We start from the raw sequence: 20,954 nt of genomic DNA on the forward strand, positions 1-20,954 counted from the left end.
ATAAGAGACCTTGGGACACAGGTGAACAGTAGTCTCTCCTTTGATAATCACATTGCCACAGTAGTCAGGAAATCCTATGTGGCACACCTCATCACAAAAGGTTTCTCATCCAGGAAAAAAGAGGTCATTGTTCCCCTCTACTCGTCAGTCATTAGACCCATTATAGATTACAGCGCCCCTTTTGGTATGTGCCTCACAAGACAGCTACAGCAACTGGAAAGGCCGCAGAAATACCTCACAAAGAGGATTACCGACCTCAAACAGATGTCCTACACAGACTGTCTCAAAAAAGTCCAGCTTTACTCCATCGCATATCGCCTACTCAGAGGCAATCTCTGCATAACATACAGAGCTATGTCAAACCCAGAGCTGTTGGACATGCTCCACTTAAAGAAATCCCAATCCCTCCAAGCTGCACACACTAGAGACCTAAACCTTGTCACCACAATAAACAGAACATGCTGGAGAGATAGATTCCTGTCCCAGAGACTTCCCATACTCTTTATCAAACTACCTATCTATTATCAAACAAAGCTACACATTAGCACTTAAGAAAAATCGTGATGATTAGATGGGCGATATGAAATGCACCCCAGAGATCACTTCTGTGGCTCTGCTCAACAGGGGCACAGGAAAATAATTTTCTTGAGTGTTGAAAGCCAGGGTACCTTTTTGGCTAGGCTTATATAGGCCCTAGGGTCAATAGCCTATTACCTACCTATGAACCTGTGTGTGCATGAAAGTAGAATGTGTGTGTGTGTGTGTGTGTGTGTGTGTGTGTGTGTGTGTGTGTGTGTGTGTGTGTGTGTGTGTGTGTGTGTGTGTGTGTGTGTGTGTGTGTGTGTGTGTGTGTGTGAAAGCAGATGAGACTGTGTATGTGTGTATGAAAGAGAGTGAACAGTGAGATCAATCCGGTCATTATTTTACACTCGATAAGCAGCGCTTTTTGCTGTTTAGTGAGTGTAAAGTAAAAATAAATGAAACCAAGAAAAGTGTGTGTTTGTTTGTGTGTGTGTGTGTGTGTGTGTGTGTGTGTGTGTGTGTGTGTAAGCGATCCGTGGTGGCAGCAAGAGGTTTGCGTGTGTGTGTGTGTGTGTGTGTGTGTGTGTGTGTGTGTGTGTGTGTGTAAGCGATCCGTGGCAGCAGCAAGAGGTTTGCGTACCTTTCAAGTTCAACCTGTCTGCACAAGAAATCTGGACAGACCCACAAATAATGGGGACAAACAACCAAAAATAAGGACAAATTTTAAATAAATATTGCCCTTATAAACTTAGAAAGTTTCTAGAACAGGGTTTCCATTAACATGTATTATCTGAATGATATGAAGTCTGAAACTGAAATGCCTGTCATGATTTAATGCCTACAATCCTCAGTCATTTGCTTGAAAACTACACATTTTATGATAGGGTTACCACCAGTCCCACTTTGCGAGGGACAGTCCCTCTTTGGGCAGTTGTGTCCCGACAAAAAATTATAAAAATGGCAAATGTCCTGAGATTTTAGGACAAAGTAATTTCCTATATTTTATGTAATAGTTGCATAAAACAGTTATTCTGTATCTAAAATACCTAAATGTTATAAGAAACAGAATAAGCAACTAAAATGCTAGAAGAATAAGCTAGTATGTAGGCAAAAAAGTTAAGTTCTATCCTTTGTACTGACCGTGGGCATGTGTCGGCCTGTAAAATCTGATGTTTTTTTTCTGAAAATGTCACACTTTGGCCATTTGAAAAGGTGGCAACCCTATTTTATGAGGATGGGAGCAAACATACAAGCCAGAAATGTGGACAGTTGAAAGGTATGCTTTGTTGACTCTTAGCTCAAGATATCTTGATAAACCTAAAATAAACGGGGGACAAAGGCTCTAAATAGGAACATATTTTACCTGATTATTAAAATTTGTGTTGGCTTGCATTTTCTGAAACAGAGGTGTGCGTGAGAGAGTGACACTAAAGAGGTTTGCATACAGCTGGTCCTTTCAGCTGAAGAAATCTGGATAAACCCTGAAATAAAGTGGGAACAAAGGCTCAAAAATAGGAACACCTTTTATACTGCTTTTATAAAATTACAAATTTGCTTACTTAAAAGGATTTTAGTATGAATTTTCTGAAGAAAATAATAGTTGGAAACTCATATGTATGCCATTATTTAGTAATTTCAGTCTCCAATGACTTTCGACAAACCAAATGTTTTAGGAATAAGGGACCAAACAATAAAGTAAATGCCTGGATATTTTTAAGTGTTATATGTTGGATGTAAAATGCTTCCTCCAACATCATTAACATACTACAGCAAGTTTGAAACATTAGGTGGAGAAACTATTTTACATCAAAAATATATAAAACAAATATATAATACTTAAAATAATTAAGTCCAACACAACAATTTTACAGAGAGCCAATTCTCTAAGCACAATATTGGCCTCAGAGTGTGTGTTAATGTGTAATTAATGCCCTTCAGGGGTGTAGAGGCCCCTCTGCCTGTGGTGTCAGGCATCATTAACACCCCTTGGCGGGCGTTAATTACACATTAACACACACCCAGTCGGACATTATTGCCTGCTTATTATGTGCATGCTACAGCTGGTCCATGGAAAATTGTCTTACATGAAAGTGGTCCGTGGTGCAAAAAAGGTTGGAGACCACTAATATAGAGGATTATGAGCATCTCAGCGATCATAACCTCCTTATTATATGTTTGAAACATGGATGATAAGAAATTCCCCACGAGAGCAAAGCTGTTTTTATGTCCCTAAAATCCAGTGATTTAAAATATGTCATGACGAATAAACATTTTTCTCACACTTCATGTTACACGCAGAAACAATAAGATGCTTTAGTGATAACATAGTAGTATAAACATAATTTCATTGTTGTTATTATGTTAAAAGAAGTCAATTAGAATATTTCTAATGAGTTTAATAATTTTTCACAATACATGTTTGTATTTATAAAGATTTATTATGTTATCTGGAAGGATTTACAATCCATCAGCTGCCAGGTGGTTTGAGATGCACATGGTGTTATATGCAGTGTGCCTATGTGCCATCCAGTCAATGCCCATAATTCCCACGTCACAACAGCAAGAAAAAAATCCTTACTGACCAAAAGTGTACTAATAAAAAGTTAAAAACTGAAAAGAGGCTAAAATGAAATGCAAAAAAAAAAAAATAAATATGCAGTATTGTCGCATTTGTTCGAAACTCTCATTCACAAATTACTCTACTCAGTAGCAAGCATCCCACTTGAAACTGATATGGCAATCTGGGATCTTGGTACCTAGGTTGCAGCTCCTTCTCCTTCGACCATCATATAGAGTCAGTAATTAAAAAATTTGTCTAGCACACAAATGATATCTGAAAGGAATCTCATCTAAGACAAAAAAGTTATCATCCGTCTGTACTCTGCTCTAATTACACCATTTGTAAAATGTGGTGCTCCCTTCAGCATGTACCTATCCAGACATATCATGCAGCTAGAAAGGCACCAGAAGTCCCTAACTAAATGATTACTGGTTTAAAGACACTTGGCTTCCAAGACAGACTTGAAACCCCAACCCTATATTCAGTCTCTTATAGACTTTATGTGATGATATATGTCTTACATTCCATACCATTATTGACCAAATCCTCCTCAGTCTCTTGCACTCTTACAAGACAAATCGCTTCACAAAACTCAAACTAATGATTTATATCTCCATCAAAATATAAATACAATATGCTAAACAGATGTATATATATATATATATATATATATATATATATATATATATATATATATATATACATATATATATATATACATATATATATATGTATATAATATATATATATATATATATATATATATATGTGTGTGTGTGTGTGTGTGTGTGTATATTGCCCAGAGTTTACACCATCTCTGAAGTAAATTACCTTCACAAGCAAAACAGACTTAATATCTTCATAACATTCAAGATAAACCATGACAATTTGAACTGCACCTTTAAATTAATTCCTGGCCTGATCCTATTTTGCCCTTCTAGAATTGGGAGTTGCATCATGAGGATGAGTAGTGGCAAGGCACAAATGGTATCTCAGGATTTGCCAGCACTGTTTTCAGTAGTCTGCTTCAACATCTTAATACCTCCCAGGATTTCTAAGAGGCAGTCTTAGTTATTATACTTAACCATACCTTTTGTTAGTACTAATTGCTACAGTATTGCCCCTCAGAGTAAGGCAGTACAGTTAGTGAAGTAGTACTCTTAAAAGTAGAAGTACGTCAGTCTTGCAACATTTATAGGTCTACTGAAAGGTACTTCTGTATATTGGTTTTATTTGGTACTAGTGATTGTTTGGTTATGGTTACTGAATATTTTTCAATACGTTTGGACATCATTTGAAGGAACAGAGCCTCTTTTGGTTCAGCGGTGCTCGGGGATATCCTTCCTTGAGGTCCTCTCAGGGTGGGTATTGTGGTGACTGCTGTCCATACTTGGTGAATATTTTTCTTTGATGGTTCTCACTTTAAGAGACAAAAATCGAGACCTTATTAGAAGACTTAACACAAGCCAGTTCTGGTTTGATGTTTAGAAATGAGGTAGTGCATTGCTGGAGAATAATGAAGACTCAATGTAAATGTAGGTAATTAACAGATATCTGAAGCAGAAAAAAAGCATGATGCATCCAGTTAATACCGACTTTTGCAAAACTCCTTTCTTGAAGATCTGCTGTTATGGTGAACACACATCTCAACTTTCTCACGTCATCTTTTCCAGTGCCTGTTTCTTAAGGCAATTAGAAAATGACAGTATCTGTCATCTCAGGGAATGCCTGTCAGTTGGCACTGAGTCACAGGGAAAGACTTTTGTAAATTAAGGCTGATTTTACTCATGTAAGTTTGTATTTGTACCTCATTCACCCCTCATAGTTTAGCATTACAGTATAGTACTGAGAAGTCAAAGTGAACCAATGATGTCTGACAAGAGAACATTGTGGGAGTGTTGTTTGGTACTTTAGTGAAAGCTGAAAAAATATTTTTTTGTGGTTGGGTTAAGAACTGTGGAGATTTGTGACCACTACTGTGATGTTCTTTGTGTTTCACTGTTGCAGTCATCGCACTTGGGTTATCTGCCTGCAGGTAGCCCTCAGTCGGCCTGAATACCAGAGTCTTGGGATTTCTACGTTGGATGATGTAACTTCTTCCATGACGTCAGGTCGTCAGGGGTATAAAACATGCAGCCAATGCCATTACATCAGCTTTTCTTGCTGAGCAGAGTCCGAAGCAGCAGCAGTTCACAAGTGCCGGATGGCCACCTCCTGAAATTTTCGTTTTTTGAGTTTCAGACTTGAAGTCTTCTAAAAGATAAGTACCCCATTCGGGATCCTTTTTTCTTGCTCTAACCGATGTCAGAAAAAATTAATAATTGTCTTGTCTGTGGAAAGCAAATACCTCACAGAGATTTTCATTCTTACTGTGTCACCTGTTTAGGCCCAGACCACAACGTCCCTCGCTGTTGGTTTTGTGCCTTGTTCAATGCCCAAACTATTCGTCGTCTGGCTATTTTTGTTGCTAAATTCTTTCTCTCGTTCTCCGTATTCCAAAATGGCTTTGATAAGCCGTCTGACTACCGATCTTCCAAAAAAACCGTAAGGATAAAGACAGAAACAGGCCTCATAGGTCCAAAACTGCCGACGATGCTTCCGTTAAGCTAGTCGTCAATCTGCTCGTACTCAGTGAGGTGCTTTCGCAGCCCCTGATACCCGCTTCTACAGATTTGCAGGTCTCTACTGAGACCCATTCGGAGTCTGGTATGCAGCGAGATGCTTCTTCGACTATGGAACCTGCAGATGTTTCTACCTTGGATGGGTCCAGAGCCGTTGTGCAGGCATCAGCTTCTGAGGGTGTATTCAAGCCTTCTGATGTTCATATTAAACTGACTACTTTGTTTCAAACCAAAAATACTGAATTTCTCAGGCCCAGAGTTCACACTACACATAGGAAACAGACAACCAAAGTGCATTCTCAGGCCCACATGCCACAGAAACAAATGCTTAGAATGGCTGAAGACCTTATTACTTTAATTAGGGGAAGCCAGCCTTCTCCCTCAAAAAGACCAAGAACTGATTTTCCCTCTGATTCTTCAGATCATGAGTCCAATGACTCTGACCCCTCTGATTACCAGGACGTACATTTATCTACCTATGAGGATTCTGATGCAGAGGATTCCATTCCCTCTGCTTCTCCACCAGAAGATTTTTATCTTGGTGAAACCCTGCATACCCTTAGAGAGCATTTCCGCTGGGAGTGCCAGGACTACCCACAGTCCAAAAAGAGACTCAGGGAATTTTTAAACTTGCCTCAGCACAGGCCTCTAGCTATCCCTCCTGTTCTGGAAATTGTAGATGATGTCTTCATGGAATCCAGCCTTACCCCTCATACTTTGCCTCCAGCTCCCAGGAAACCTGACGGGTACTACAGAGTACCTGACTCCCACAAATTCCACTTTAAGAATACTGCTGTGGATCCAGAGACCATTTCTCAGGGATCAAAAGACATTAAGGCTACAACAGCCAAAAAGCCTACCCTTTCTGACAGGGATTCTAGGGCTTTAGACAGATGGGGTAAGAAGGTAGAGTCTATATTAGATCAGCGAACGCTTAAAAAAGCAAATGCTGATTGATCGACCTTATGTAAGCGAAAGCTTACAATCTCGAACTGTCAGATCAGCAATTTTTTTCCAAGGGAAAAAAATTGCTGATCCAAAACACATACACACAACACAAGCACACCAAACAAGCAGAAATCCACACACATACACCTAAAATCTGACACCTAACCCTACACTAAACTATTCACACACCACTAACTATTCACTTACCTTAACCCAAACCCCAACCCTAAGGTCCGTCACTATCGCACACTCACCTCACCCGCTCCCTAACCCTAACTCCGCCCTAACCCTCATGTCCACACAATCGCACACATACCTAACCCACCCTAACACTCACATCCACACAATCGCACACTTACCTGAATCCGTCCCATAACCTTCCACCATAGCACTGAAAATACCGAAGCAACAGAAACGGACAACTGAATTATTTCCCTAGGAAAAAAATCGAGTTTCTGTTGCTTAGATATTTGTAACTTTCGCTAAAATAAGATCGATCAATCAGCGTTCGCTTGTTTAAGCGTTCGCTGATCTAATATAGACCCAGAAGGTATACACCTCTGCTACTCTTGCCATCAGGGCTTTAAATTGCCAGTTTCATATGTTAAAGTATCAGCAACATATTATGGAGCTAATTAAACAGAAAATTATGTTGACTCCTGATTGTGCAGAACATAAATATTTACAAGAGTTAATGCATTCTGCTAACCAAGTTTGAAAACGTACTTTGCATTGTGGTTTTGATGCCTTAGAAGCATCTTTCAGGGCTGCTGTCATTGGGTCTGTTCTTAGAAGGCATGCTTGGCTTAAGGAACAAATCTTGCCAGACCATGTCAAAGCAAAATTACTAGATGCTCCATTAAACCAAGAACGTCTATTTGGCACTAAAGCAGAAGAATTCCTCAAAAAGTTGGAGGAAAAAGCTAAATCTATGCAAACTGCTAAAGATTTCCTGCAGGTACAGCCACCTAGATTCAGTAGGCATTGGCCTTCTAAAAACTGGTCTTTTCCAGTCCCTCCCAGACTTTCTCAGTCCAAACTCAGGGGCAGCAGACCACCAAGACTACAGTCTTAGGGTATGCACAGATCTAAACAATGGAGTGCTCCCACCTCAAAAACAGGGAGTAGTGAGCCACCTTCCTATGGTAAAATTTCACAATGACGTATCCTTAACTCTTCCAAGCCTTGCCCAAGTACTTGCACCCTTAGGAGGAAAACTAGCCCTGCATGTAAAAAACTGGGAGTACGTTACCCAGGACATATGGGTCTTGAACATTGTATCCCAGGGATACAGATTCTACTTCCACTCACTGCCAACCCCAAGCGGATGGCCAGACCCCCTCCCCCCCAAACCAGTGGGCAGAGACCCAAAAGCAAGTACTTTCTCTTCTCAGTATCACTGCTATTCAACCTGTCCCAGCAGAGCAAAGGGGACAAGGTTTTTAGTCCAGACTGTTTCTGGTACCCAGAAAAGAAAACTCTTGGCGCCCTATCCTGGATCTGTCTATTCTCAACACCTTCCTAGTGGTTCCAGGATTCAAAATGCGTACTCTCCAACAGCTGCTTCCTATGCTAGCCAAGGACTCCTGGCTAGCCACCCTAGACTTAAAAGAAGCTTATCTGCACATCCCCATAAGGGGGGTCTTACAGGAAATGTCTACGTTTCAGAGCAGGCTCTCTGTGCACTTCTCTGCACTTCCCTGTGGCTTATCTACTGTGCCCAGGGTATTCACAAAATGCCTAGCTCCAGCCATTGCGTATTGCAGGCAGAGAAATATTCAAATTTACCCATACTTGGGCGATTGCCTGATTCAGGCGGACAGTCAGGAATTGCTACTCCAGCACCTGAAATTTGTAAAGAGACTTCTAACTTCACTGGGGTACACCATCAACGAAAAGAAATCAAATCTGGTATCCAGCCAAAAGATTGTATTCCTGGGAGCAAGCTTGAACACAACTTCCCAGATGGCATTCCTCACTCCAGAAAAACAAATTTATTTGACAACTACTTCAGTTTACTGGCCACCCAAACTCAGCTATCTGCAAGAAAAATACTGCAAGCCCTAGGGTTCATGACCTCTTGCATTCTACTAATTCCATATGCAAGACTGCATATGAGGAAACATTAATTGTACTTAAAAAGTCTCTGGTGTCAACATTCTCAGGACCTGGAAACAATGATTCCCATCATACCTTGCCTAAAGACAGAGTTCCTTTGGTGGGCAGAGGCCTGCTACCACAACAAGGAATTCCCTTTCACTCAACCCCCTGCTGCCCAAACCCTAACAACAGATGCATCAGACTATGCATGGGGGGCTCACATGGCAGGACAATGCATTCAAGGCAAATGGAGCCCAAAGCAAATGCACCTGCATATCAATCAAAAAGAATGTTAGCTGTACAGAATGCTCTGACAGCCTTCAAATGCCTTATTCTTCCAGGACAACTATTGATAAAGGCAGACAACACCACAGTTATGTGGTACATAAACAAGCAGGGGGGAACCCATTCCTACCCACTCTGCAGGTTAGCCATGGCTCTGTGGAATACAGCCTTGAGCAGTCGAGTGCACCTGCAATCTCAATTCCTGCCAGGCAAACTAAATTCACTGGCAGACAACTTGAGCAGAAATTTAATGGTCCCACACGAGTGGAAACTGGAAACCAAATCCTTCCAAGATTCTGATCCACAGGTGGGGGCACCAGAGGTGGACCTCTTTGCTTCCCGCAGAAATATCAGTTGAGCAAATATTGCACCAGAACTCCCCACAGCCAAGCATGAAAAGTGGATGCCCTGTCCTTTACATGGGAAAACATCTCAATCTATGCCTTTCCCCCTCTGCCCCTCCTCTCGAAGGTTCTACTAAAGATCAAACAGGACAAGCCAAGGACAATCCTGATTGCACCAGACTGGCCAGGCCAGCACTGGTATCCACTTTTGCTCAGTCTGACAATAGTGCCACCATGGCACCTGCCTCAGACCCCTTCCCTGCTGTCCCAGCAGGAGGGCAAGATTTTACATCTTCAGATACAAACCCTGAACCTAGCAGCCTGGCTCATCCCCTGAACCCATCACCAGCAACCCTCAGTAAACAGGTGCTGGATGTCATCCTTGAGGCAAGGAGACCTAGTACTAGAAAATTCTGTTCAGAAAAGTGGAAAAGATACCGTTATTGGAGCCAGTCTCAGGGAATGGACACAATTGTGCCCAGCTTACCTCATATACTAAATTACTTAACAGAAATGCTCATCAAAGGCCTATACTTCTCTTAAATTAAGATTCATGCCTCTGCCATCTCAGCTCATTATAATACTGAGCTACCCCTCTTCTCTCATCCTCTGGTCAAACAGTTCCTGAGAGGAGCTAAAAATTTAAGACCCCACCCCAGGAGAGCTCCCACTCCAGCCTGGGACCTTAACTTTGTATTGGAGAAGCTCACGCTTCCACCCTTTGAACCTGCTGCTACAGCAGATTTAAAATTCCTCTCCTGGAAAACAGCTTTACTCCTAGCCATCACTTCAGCAAGAAGAGTGTCTGAATTGCAGGCCCTTATGGCCATGGAACCCTTCATTATCTTCCATGCGGACAGGGTTTCCCTCAGGACTAACTCATCATTTATGCCCAAGGTGGTATCTAGTGTGTCTTTAAACCAATCCATTCATTTGCCAACCTTTTTCCCTAATCCTCAGAATAAAGAGGAAAGGATCCCACACTCCCTGAACGTGTACAGGCAACTTATCTGGACAGGACTAAACCTTTCAGAAAATCTGACCAGCTGCTAGTCAGCTTTGCTACAGGGGCAGAGGGCAGCGCCATTTCAAAGCAAACACTTTCTAAATGGATAGCGCATTTCCTCCATTTCTGCTACAAACACCATGGGAGACCTACTCCACAGGGGATCAGAACACATTCCACTAGGGCTACATCAACCTCTACAGCATTTCTCAGGAGAGTCCCTACCAGGGACATACTGGAAGCTGCAACCTGGAGCTCTGTACACACCTTTACCAAGCATTACCACTTGACTATCGTTTCTAAATCTTGAGCTGGATTTGCCACAGCAGTCTTACAGGGCCTGCTTGCCAGCCCTAATGCTTCTTGACTGCCTCCACCCTTCCTCAGCTTTGGGAATCAACCCAAGTGTGATGACTGCAACAGTGAAACACAAAGACCATAGTACAGTTGTGTACACTTACCATAAATGTAGATGTTTGAGTGTATTCACTGTTGCAGTCCTGGTTACTCTCCCTCCAGCCCTCTGACTTCTCTGTACTTCTACCTATCCTTTTTGTTTGGCCATATCTTATAACATTGGTATTTACTTTTTCTGGGGGTGTTCCACACCATGTAATTGCTTCCTATTTTGGGGGCTCCTGACATCTGGGGCAAGAAAAACTGATGTAATGGCATAAGCTGCATGTTTTATACCCCTGATGACCTGACATCATGGAAGAAACGACAGCATCCATTTATATGGACGGTGCAGTGGTGCAGCAGTTTGTGGTCTCACCTAACAGCAAGAGGTTCTTTGGCTTGATTCTCAGCTGGGATGCCTTCTGTGTGGAGTCTGCATGTCCTCCCTGTGTTCATGTGGGTTTTCTCCCATGTTACAAAGACATGTGTCTGGAGCATTTCTCCCCAGGCCTCCGCTGAAAACTCACACACACACACACACACACACACACACACACACACACTGCTATTAGGAAGTAGAAATAACATTTTTAATAATGATTCAAAACTTAAGGAATATTTTATGAGATACTATATTAAGGGAGGTGAGTGGAGATATGAGGGGAAGTAAGAAAGGGCTGGGGGCTGGCGCAATGATTAAAGTGTTTATTTCACAGACAAGAGGTACAGGATTTGAACATCACCAAGTGAAATTGTCTGAGCTTAAAATGGCCCAGAAAGTCAACTAGCCTAGTACATGAACTTTTGGGGTCTATATTACATCATCGAATGCTTAAATAAGCGAATGATGATTAATTGACCTACTGTAAGCGAAAGCTTACAATATCGAAACCCCAGAACAGCAATTTTTTTTTCAAGGGGGAAAAGAATCACTGTTCAAAAAAAAAAAAAAACCTTTAAAACAGTACGTAAAGGGGGGGCTTCGAACCCCACACACCCCTACTTAAATATACTAACTGCAAGATCTCACTACAGTGCCGAAAACGGCAAAGTAACGGAAGCGACCAAGTGAAATCTTTCCCAGGGAAAGAATTTGCTTAAAAGCCACTTCGCTATTTTGCCTTTTCGTTCTTTCTTTTACGGTCGATTAAGACACATTCAACAGAATGCGTCTTCGATCACAATAGGAACCCAACTTTTGAATAAAGGCTGGTAATGAATTAGCAGTAAGTGAGGGATTATGCATTATATTAAGACACAGAGAGAAGGGAAATATTAGAGAATTTATAGGTAATCAGAAAAGAAAGGAAATAGGTGGAAGGATATGGGAATATGAGATCAAATGTGGACAAGTCCAATTAAAGGTTAGGTAGGTCTTTAATTTGTGTATAATTATGTGTGTTTAAGTTTGCATCTTACAACTGGAGCTATTAAGTTCTAAAGTGTAGCAGTATGAACGGAGGACACTGCATCTCCACAGAGGTTGTGTGGTTTGAAAATCATTGTCAGATGAGACTTTTTGATCTTCAGTTCCTGAGGGGATTGTATTTATTAATCTGGGTAGATAAGGTTGAGCATTTTTAGGGTTATGTTATAAGTGTAGCATAGTTTAAGTGATAAGAGACAAACTATTCCTTTACTATAGCCAGTTAATATTTTGTAAGGCAGTACGGTGGTGGTTGAGTTGGGTATAATTGCAGCAAGCTTTGCAGTTTTGTTGTAGGTCTGTTCAAATTTGTTTAGGTTTGTTTTAGGTATATTGGGAAGTCTTTGATGATGAATGCAGGAGGGTTTGAAGGAGTAGTGTTTTAGTGGGGTTTGACTGTGCTTGTTTGCAGGGCCGATGTTAGCAATTTGGGAACCACCACCAAGACTGTTCCCACATCACACCCATATACATACAGACACTACTTTTGTATGATACATTCATATCTTTTCATGTGTATATGTAAGCTATAACTGTGTCATCTGGCACCCTGGACAGTCCCCAGTCTGTCACTTTTTTAATCCAAAGTTGAGGAACAAAATAAAAAAAAGGTAGACTTGAAGTTGAGGACCCAAAAATAAACTCACAGGCTCTGAACTGTAGCCAGGAGCTTCTGCAAGCTCCCTTCTACAGTTAACACAATAAGCTGGTAAATACTTTCAATTCAGAAACAGCAGTGGCATTCACATATTTTTAATCGAATGCTGATACTACACTTGCACCCTGTTACCCTCTGCTATTGCTGCCAGTAACAGCTTGCACCTGCAATAGACACCCCCTTTACCCTACCCCATTTAAGACTCTGCAGTTTTTGTAACTTTGGCTGTTTTCAGTGTTTGGAGGCAAAATGGAACCATTCAGTGCTTTAGCAGACTGAACAATTACCTCTGAATGCTAGAAGGCAAGTCACTTGAGTTCATAGCTCATCACTGACACTTATGTGTGACATGAGGGTTGCTGTACGCTTGAGGTAGAGTCACTTGGATGAGACATTAAACTGAGATCTTATCTACTGGTATACCTCTTAAATCTCCTGGATTTTAGCAAATTTCTCTGAATTGTCTCCTATTTTTGTCTTGCCCCTTGTAAATTTTTTGATTTTCAGGTAAATTACTAAGGATTGTCATCCATTAATAATGTCAGACATTAAAGTTTCATACTTCTTATTTAGAAAATGCACATGCATGCAAATTCTCTTTTGTCCCTTATTTTTGGTCCTTTGTCCCCCTCCCATTATTTTTAACTTCATCCCAAACTTGCAAGCAAAGAAGTTGATAGGTCTGCTCTCAGCAGTCTTTGATTTTGCAGAACATCCCTGATGTTTCTTTTGTCCTGTCCCTCATAATATGTTTAATTTTCCTTATAAGTCATTAAGGATTCTAGTCAGTCAGTAATGCCAGATATTAGAGTTTTGTGCTTCTTATTGTTCACAAATTGTGCTCTACGTGAATCCCTTTTGGCTTTGTCTGAGATTCTTGAGAAAAGAAGTTGAGAGCTGCCTGTCTGTCCATAAACCAGATGACTGCAAGAAAAAAACACAACAAAAAGGGAATTGCTTCTGTGGCCGTTTCTGTACTGCCCCCACATTGATCTAGTGTCCTTCCAGTATATCAAAAAAAAAAAACTGCTAGTAAAACCTCGTGTAGAGTGCTGAGATTGGTTGCCTCAACAACTGTAAACTTCTGTTTACTTCACTGTAGTAACTGTACATGGATTAGTCATGTCCTGCTACTACGCTAGAGGGAGAGTTGAATTCCTTCATTCATTCTTTGATTTCCCCACATGTACTGCAACAATGATAAATAGGGGAAACAGAATGAGTGAGTCTTTTTTTTTACTTTTCAGCAGCTTCAATGTTTGAGGAGTCCCTCGTGCACACATGGGTGATCGTGGTCCCCCTGTAGCCATTTGCTTCATGAGTGGTTAACTCCAGCTATGCATTTTTAGCTGTGATTTGGATTTGTGGAGCATTCCTAATTTGTTTTAAGTTTTTTCCTCCACTGACATACTGTGTACATTTGCCACAGTATAAGTTATGGTCAGTAATGACTTTAATGTGTGTGTGTGTGTGTGTGTGTGTGTGAAATGGACAGAATTAACCACATTAGAAAATGCCATAGTAATCAACTCTACACACTTTTTTTTTTTATTTCAAGTGAGGTGGCTAGGGTTAAGGTGTGTTGTATTTGATTTAAAAAAAAATAAGCAGCATCCTTTTGCTGTCTTGTTAGGCTCATACCTAACTGAAATACTTAAGCCCTTTGGAGTGCACAAGCTGTAAATATTTGCTATGATCCTTGAGTTAATGTGCTACTAACTGCACATATTATAGACCAATTATATTAAGCTGTATTGACAATACGGTGTAATCTCTGTTGCTATGCAATACTCATTATATATTATCCTCTTTGTAATGCTGGGCTCAGCCTGAAAATGGTCCAGTAGGGTCAATACTCTACCCTGGTCAACAAATTAAAATAAAATAAACATGGCTAGGTAGAATATCTTGGTATTTGAAACTCGTGTTAGAAATGCACTTCGTATTTTAACACCTTTCCTAAAGCTAGCCATTAGACACAGTGTGATGACACTGCTGGAACTCTTTAAGAACCATTTTCTGATTTTCAGAATGTAGTCCTTTATTGCACAACCATTCTTTGCAATGATGTTTGGTCTAAAAAGTTTACAAAAAATATTATAGATATACTAGAATTGTGAGTAATGTGTCTTAACAGCATTTACCTGTCATATGTTGATTATTTTTCTAATTTCTTAGGCAGGTGGCACTTGCTGATTTAGTAATCATCAATAAAACAGATCTAATTCATGCAGAAGAGCTGAATGATCTGAGGAATATGATCAGGTATGAGGCATGTGTTACAAATTCCCATGGTTCCATTTTGAAAATGAATCTTACAGTTTAACGTGGATAATTGCCTTTCTCAAAAAACATGCATTAATATTATGTGAACAGTCATGCTAATGTAGTACAGTATAGTCTACCATACCACTATTTTGCCTTGCTACTTTACTTTGTATGTGTGTATATTTCTGTGTGTGCACAATTGTGTATGTGATAATGTGTTTATATACACATTTTAGGAATTTAAGTTTATTTTTTAAACAAGGAGTAATATTTAGTGCAAAAAATGCCGATTCCAAGTAAAACAGCCTGCAGTCTTTATACATGGTGCAGTTAATCTTTTTCCAGTGATTACTAGTACAAGTATAAAGAATCATTTCACCTTATACAGTACTAATAACTAAACATTTATCAGTCAGTACTTGCATGTTATATTTCAAACTGTAACTTTTCAGTTCTTTATATTTTGTTAAGAAACTGAACAGGGATGTTGCTCCAGGTCCAGGGAGAGACTTTGTCTGCCTGGGTGACAGTCCCGTGATCATCTCTCACTTCTCAGGGGAATGAATGTGTTGGTGATGGTTCTCACCCTGTGGAAGAATTTCTACTCATTGGTCAAATGAATCCATATCTCCCTTAAAAAAGAAAAATAACACAAATCTTCAAAAACTGTTTACCTGGCATGTTTTTATTATTAATTGATCTCCATTATGGCTCATTCAAAGAATAAGAGAACCTCACCTAGAACAAGAATGCTAGAATGTAATTTTGGAGCCAAGCCTTTTGGCATTGTTCACTAATAAGTGCATGATATTTTATGTACCCCCCCCCCAAAAAAAAAAGACTGCATGGCTAACCACCTGTAAGAAAAGGGTTGTGGCCCACTGTCATGCCAGTTGGGTGGCAATCAGGAGTGAGATAGATTAGGATGAACTAAAGCTTTCCTTGTACTGGGAATTGGCTCTTTGGAAGTGTACTGTCTGTTCACTGCTGGGGAGTCTGATTTTGTGAATGAAAATATCAATTAGATATAATTATTCTTACCTCTGTAGACAGCTTTGGTTGTGGAGCCATGCTTTTTGATTGAGAATAGTCTGTTTTCTTTAGAGATGCCCCAAGTTGGTATGTCGATACTCAAAAACTCCTGGTTGGGTGCTGTACAAATGAGGTTTGTAACAATAGGTGACAGGGTCTTCACTGTGACTGTGGAGTTACAGAATGAAAAGCTGTCTGTTTATATGTACTTAACAGCTATTTGAAGTATTCAGCCTTTTTTGTAGACTGTGAGTACTGTGCCTGATAGGGTCCTGCCTGCTGTCTGTGTAGTTCTGTTGAGGGCTTCACCACTCACATATGGAATGATAGACATACCTGGAGGGGCACAGACAGAAGAATAAAACCAAGACTCCACAGCTAGCAGCAGAGATTTTAATGCAGAACTGGTCTGTACAACAAAACACAGAGAAAAATTCAGTATCAAAAGTTAAGCGCTTTCACCTAACCACTGTCAGGCTTCTTCAGAACAAATAATAATACATGAGTAATGATTTAAATACAACCAGCAACATATGTATAACCAGTAAAAAATAAGCATCAATAAACCATTCCCCTCCCACTTTTAAAAACATATTCATGTAATACTGTCCTCAAAGCTTTCTGCAGTTCATTAAACATGTTGTTGTTATATAAGATATAAAAACCTGTAGAAATTCATACCAATTACGCAGTTAAAGTTACATAAAATGTTACATAAAATAAAATATTGATATGTTTTTATCTGTTTGTATTTTATATTTTATTTTATAAACTAATTTTATACACACTTACTCAATTACTTCAATGGAAATAGAAAAAAATTATCAAGAAGCACTGGGGAATTTTGATGGTTAATGAAGAAACAAAAAGTTTTATACCTGATACACCAACATTTATTAGAATAAGGGATACAAATTTGAAAGAAATGCTTGAAAGGGTGGACCCTGGAGATGATAAGAGTAAGAAATAAGAAATTAGGCACATTTAAATGTGGGACTTGCAATCAATGCAGGTACATTATAGATAAAGATGAGGTGTACATAGCATCTAGGAATTATTTACTGAAGTGCTTGGGACATTTTAATTGTAATACCTATGGGGTGGTTTACCTAGTGATATGTGAAACATGTAGCAGTTTTAAAGTTGGAAAGACTGAAAGAAACCTCAGAAGGAGGGTATACGAGCATATGCATGACATCTTAAAAGGAAAGGAAACCAGTGCACTTTTCAAGCATTGTAAGGAATGCTTAAAGTTTAGGTTCAAATTAATGGTTATACAACAGGTAGTCAATGATGCCTGTGAGGGGAATTGGGAAGCCAGATTAGAATACAGGGAGTTGTTCTGGCAAATCAAGCTGGACTCAAGAAAAACCCAGGCTTAAATGACTGCATTAGCATTAGTAGTGTCCTCAGGTTGAGGTCAGCAAAGTTATAGAATTTTTATAAAATAAAATATAAAATACAAACAGATAAAAATATATCAATATTTTATTTTATGTAACATTTTATGTAAATTTAACTGCGTAATTGGTATGAATTTCTACAGGTTTTTATATCTTATATAACAACAACATGTTTAATGAACTGCAGAAAGCTTCGAGGACAGTATGAAGCGAATATGTTTTTAAAAGTGGGAGGGGAATGGTTTATTGATGCTTATGTTGTACTGGTTATACATATGTTGCTGGTTGTATTTAAATCATTACTCATGTATTATTTGTTCTGAAGAAGCCTGACAGTGGTTAGGTGAAAGTGCTTAACTTTTGATACTGAATCTTGCACTGTGTTTTGTTGTACAGACCAGTTCTGCATTCAAATATCTGCTGCTAGCTGTGGAGTCTTGGTTTTCATCTAAGTCATTTTTCCTGGAGTTTTACAGATAGAAGAATCACATATCTGTTCTGAAATTAGCTGGTGAGTGGTTATTGGACTTCTGTGCTAGACGTGAATTGCAATAAATACTACATCTGAGCACCAAAGTGCTCATAAGTGTTTTTGGTACAGGGTACCTTAGGTCAGAGGCTGATGCTCAACATGCTGGTCGTGTCATCAAATATTAGGCCATATTTTCTGAACACTTGAGTCAGGGGAAATGTTGATCTATTAACTTATCATCACTTGCTGGTGAATTGAGCCAGACAGCATTGGTAGCACTCACCCAAGATGTCCAACATGTATTGAGGGTGCCCTAGAAATGCCTAGCAAATTCTTCTGTGTGGAATGATACCTAGCAAATTCTTCTATGTGGAATAAGTTCTACTTCAGATTCTGGAAGAACTTCTCTCGTATTTTGGGAGAAATGGTAAAGCGGAATTCATATGGATTTTATTCAAGATCTCAGTAGTTAAGATGGTGGCAATAAGCTGTGGCCAAAAGTAGTCAATGGTTGTCATGGCAGTAACCCTATGGCCAATTGGTAGACACCAATGGTGAGGGAAACCATCAAATTAGAAAAGGAGGCCTTCCATGCAGTCATAGCTCTTAACCTTCCATCTTCAGAATGTGAAATAGTACCTGTCATAATGTGGAGCAAATGAGCAAAATGTGGATTACATACTAACATTAGTAACAACTTCCAGTAGGAAGCTCAAAGGATGGCTAAAATGTGTTACTTTATACTTGTAAAAAAACACTCTTGATAAATGAATATGATTCAGTATTATTCGCCATGAATATTCTTAACACAGAATGCTTGACAGACCATTTCATTTTGGAACATGGACTTTTAAAGACTCGAAATGAGGAACATTCCTTGTAGTAAAATACACTTGAGAGCTATGCATGCTGTGTTAGCAGGGATAGATGGTGTCTCCAGATGTGATTGACATGTACAGACATGCCAGAAAGGTATCTGCTGTAGAGGTAACTGAAATGAACACGTAGTTGTAGCTGAATGGACAGCCTGATTTTGGGAGGAATTTGGCATGGTTGCAGAGATCACAAAGAGGTTACAACACACACTGTGGTGACTCTGGGAAGAAAGGAACATTGCCCATGCTGTTCACATCAGCAGGTAGAAGAAACACTCTGAGAAATTCCTAAGACCAGTTGTCATGTCCTCTGCTGTGGAAGCAGTGGCAAAAACAGGCAGTGTGACTGGGCCTCTTTATGTAGTTGAAGACATTGTATTTTATTTATGTTTTGGCTACTGGGATGCAGCACTGATTACAGCTTGACCAGTTGCAGGCTCAGCAGTCTTTGCTGGAATTGCACATTCTTACTGTGGAAGGACTCCAGGAGTGGATGAGATATGACTGGAAATGCCAAACACATTTTTACTAAGAAGAAAGACAGTACTATTGGACTGGCAAACTGGTGTAGCAGTCACCATTTAAAGGGGGGGTGTCTTTCACTTATAAGGGGATAGCATTCCTTCGCCTTCTTGAGAAAGCTTTTGTATGATGGTGCAAAGTATTATTTATCAAATAATTAAGCCTGTCATTCAGGATCAGCAATCTGGATTTGATCTTGACAGAAAACAGTAGTTCAGCTCTTTTCCCATGCATACATATTGAAGGGTCATGGAAGTTCACCATACATTTTGCATGCATTTTACGAACTTGAAAAAGGTATACAACTGTGTACCCTAGAAAGGCCTCTGGGAGGTACTGTAACAGTACAGTGCCCCATTATTGCTGCTGCATACATCATTCCTTAAATTTGTGGTGCCAGAATTAAGTCAACATTCTCAGCATTAAGGTGGGTTTAGGACTGCTAACAGTGTAAAACGTCTCCCCTCCCTTTCTTGATTTTCATGGGTAGGGTATGAAGATGCAGCTGAGGTTTGGGGAGTACTCATTTTAGAGATACAAAAGTTGCATCTTTGTTGTTTGCAGATGATGTCTTCTTTGACGTAAGTGACTGTGTTGTCTGGTATATCTTAGAGCAGTTCAGTATGATCTGCAGCTGTAAGTAAGTGGTTGTAGTTTTCTCCTGCAAGTATTGGTTGCTCAATGCAGGTTAGAGAGAAGCAGCTTTACAAAGAGAAGGAGTTTACATATCTCGGGGGTCTTGTTCATGAGTGGTAGTTAACAGGGATGGAGAGTGGATGGATGCAGTAGTGTTAGGACTGCAGAAACTGTACTGAGAGTGTGATGGTGGTGGTGTGTAAGCTGAGTCATGTGATGATGCTGTCAGTTTGCTTAGCCTCACCTATGGCCAACAAGCTTTGCATAGGGACCGAAAAGATGAGATCCTGTCTATTGGCAGTGAACATAACTCTGCTTTGCATTGTTGCAAAGCTTTCTTTCCACAGTTGTGTGAGGAGTTCAGCAGTACAGGTAAATCTTGGAGTAGAATCCCTGCTTCTTTAAGTTATTGCACTGCTTCTGAACCTTACCTCCCTCCATGACCTTTCATGAACTGCCTTGTGGTTCAGGCCACAGCAAAATAACTGTGCTTTGACTGTAGACTTGATGGGAGTTTTCATGATAGTACATGCTTTCAGCCAGCACAGCCATTTAGCTGCTTGTTACAGCTGTCACAGTTTCACCTACACAGTAGTAGGATTAGATGGTGAATAGGAGGGGGGAGTAGTTTCTGCAGTCTTCTTCTTCCTTCCCTTCACCAACCAGACAATGAAAGCATCATCATCATCTTCTTTCGGCTGTTCCCGTTAGGGGTCGCCACAGCAGATCATCTGTTTCCATTTCTTCCTGTCCTCTGCATCATGCTCTTTCACACCAACCGCCTGCATGTCCTCTCTCACCACATCCATAAACCTTATCTTAGGCCTTCCTCTTTTCCTCTTACCTGGCAGCTCCATCCTTAGTATCCTTTTCCCAA

General features: G+C 40.0%; 1 protein-coding gene across 2 annotated transcripts in view; it reads left to right on the forward strand.

Annotated features, from left to right (window-relative positions):
• CBWD3 (COBW domain containing 3) overlaps positions 1–20,954 on the forward strand; it is a 950,215-nt gene that overhangs the window by 603,124 nt on the left and 326,137 nt on the right. For both annotated transcript variants that reach the window (XM_044064329.1, XM_044064328.1), the window contains one exon: positions 15,048–15,134. In XM_044064329.1, the coding sequence (XP_043920264.1) occupies positions 15,048–15,134 (87 nt within the window). The remainder of the gene's footprint in view (positions 1–15,047; positions 15,135–20,954) is intronic.

This window comes from Protopterus annectens, chromosome 2.part2 (assembly GCF_019279795.1).
Source record: "Protopterus annectens isolate FY-2018-M chromosome 2.part2, PAN1.0, whole genome shotgun sequence".
Classification (NCBI taxonomy): domain Eukaryota; kingdom Metazoa; phylum Chordata; order Ceratodontiformes; family Protopteridae; genus Protopterus; species Protopterus annectens.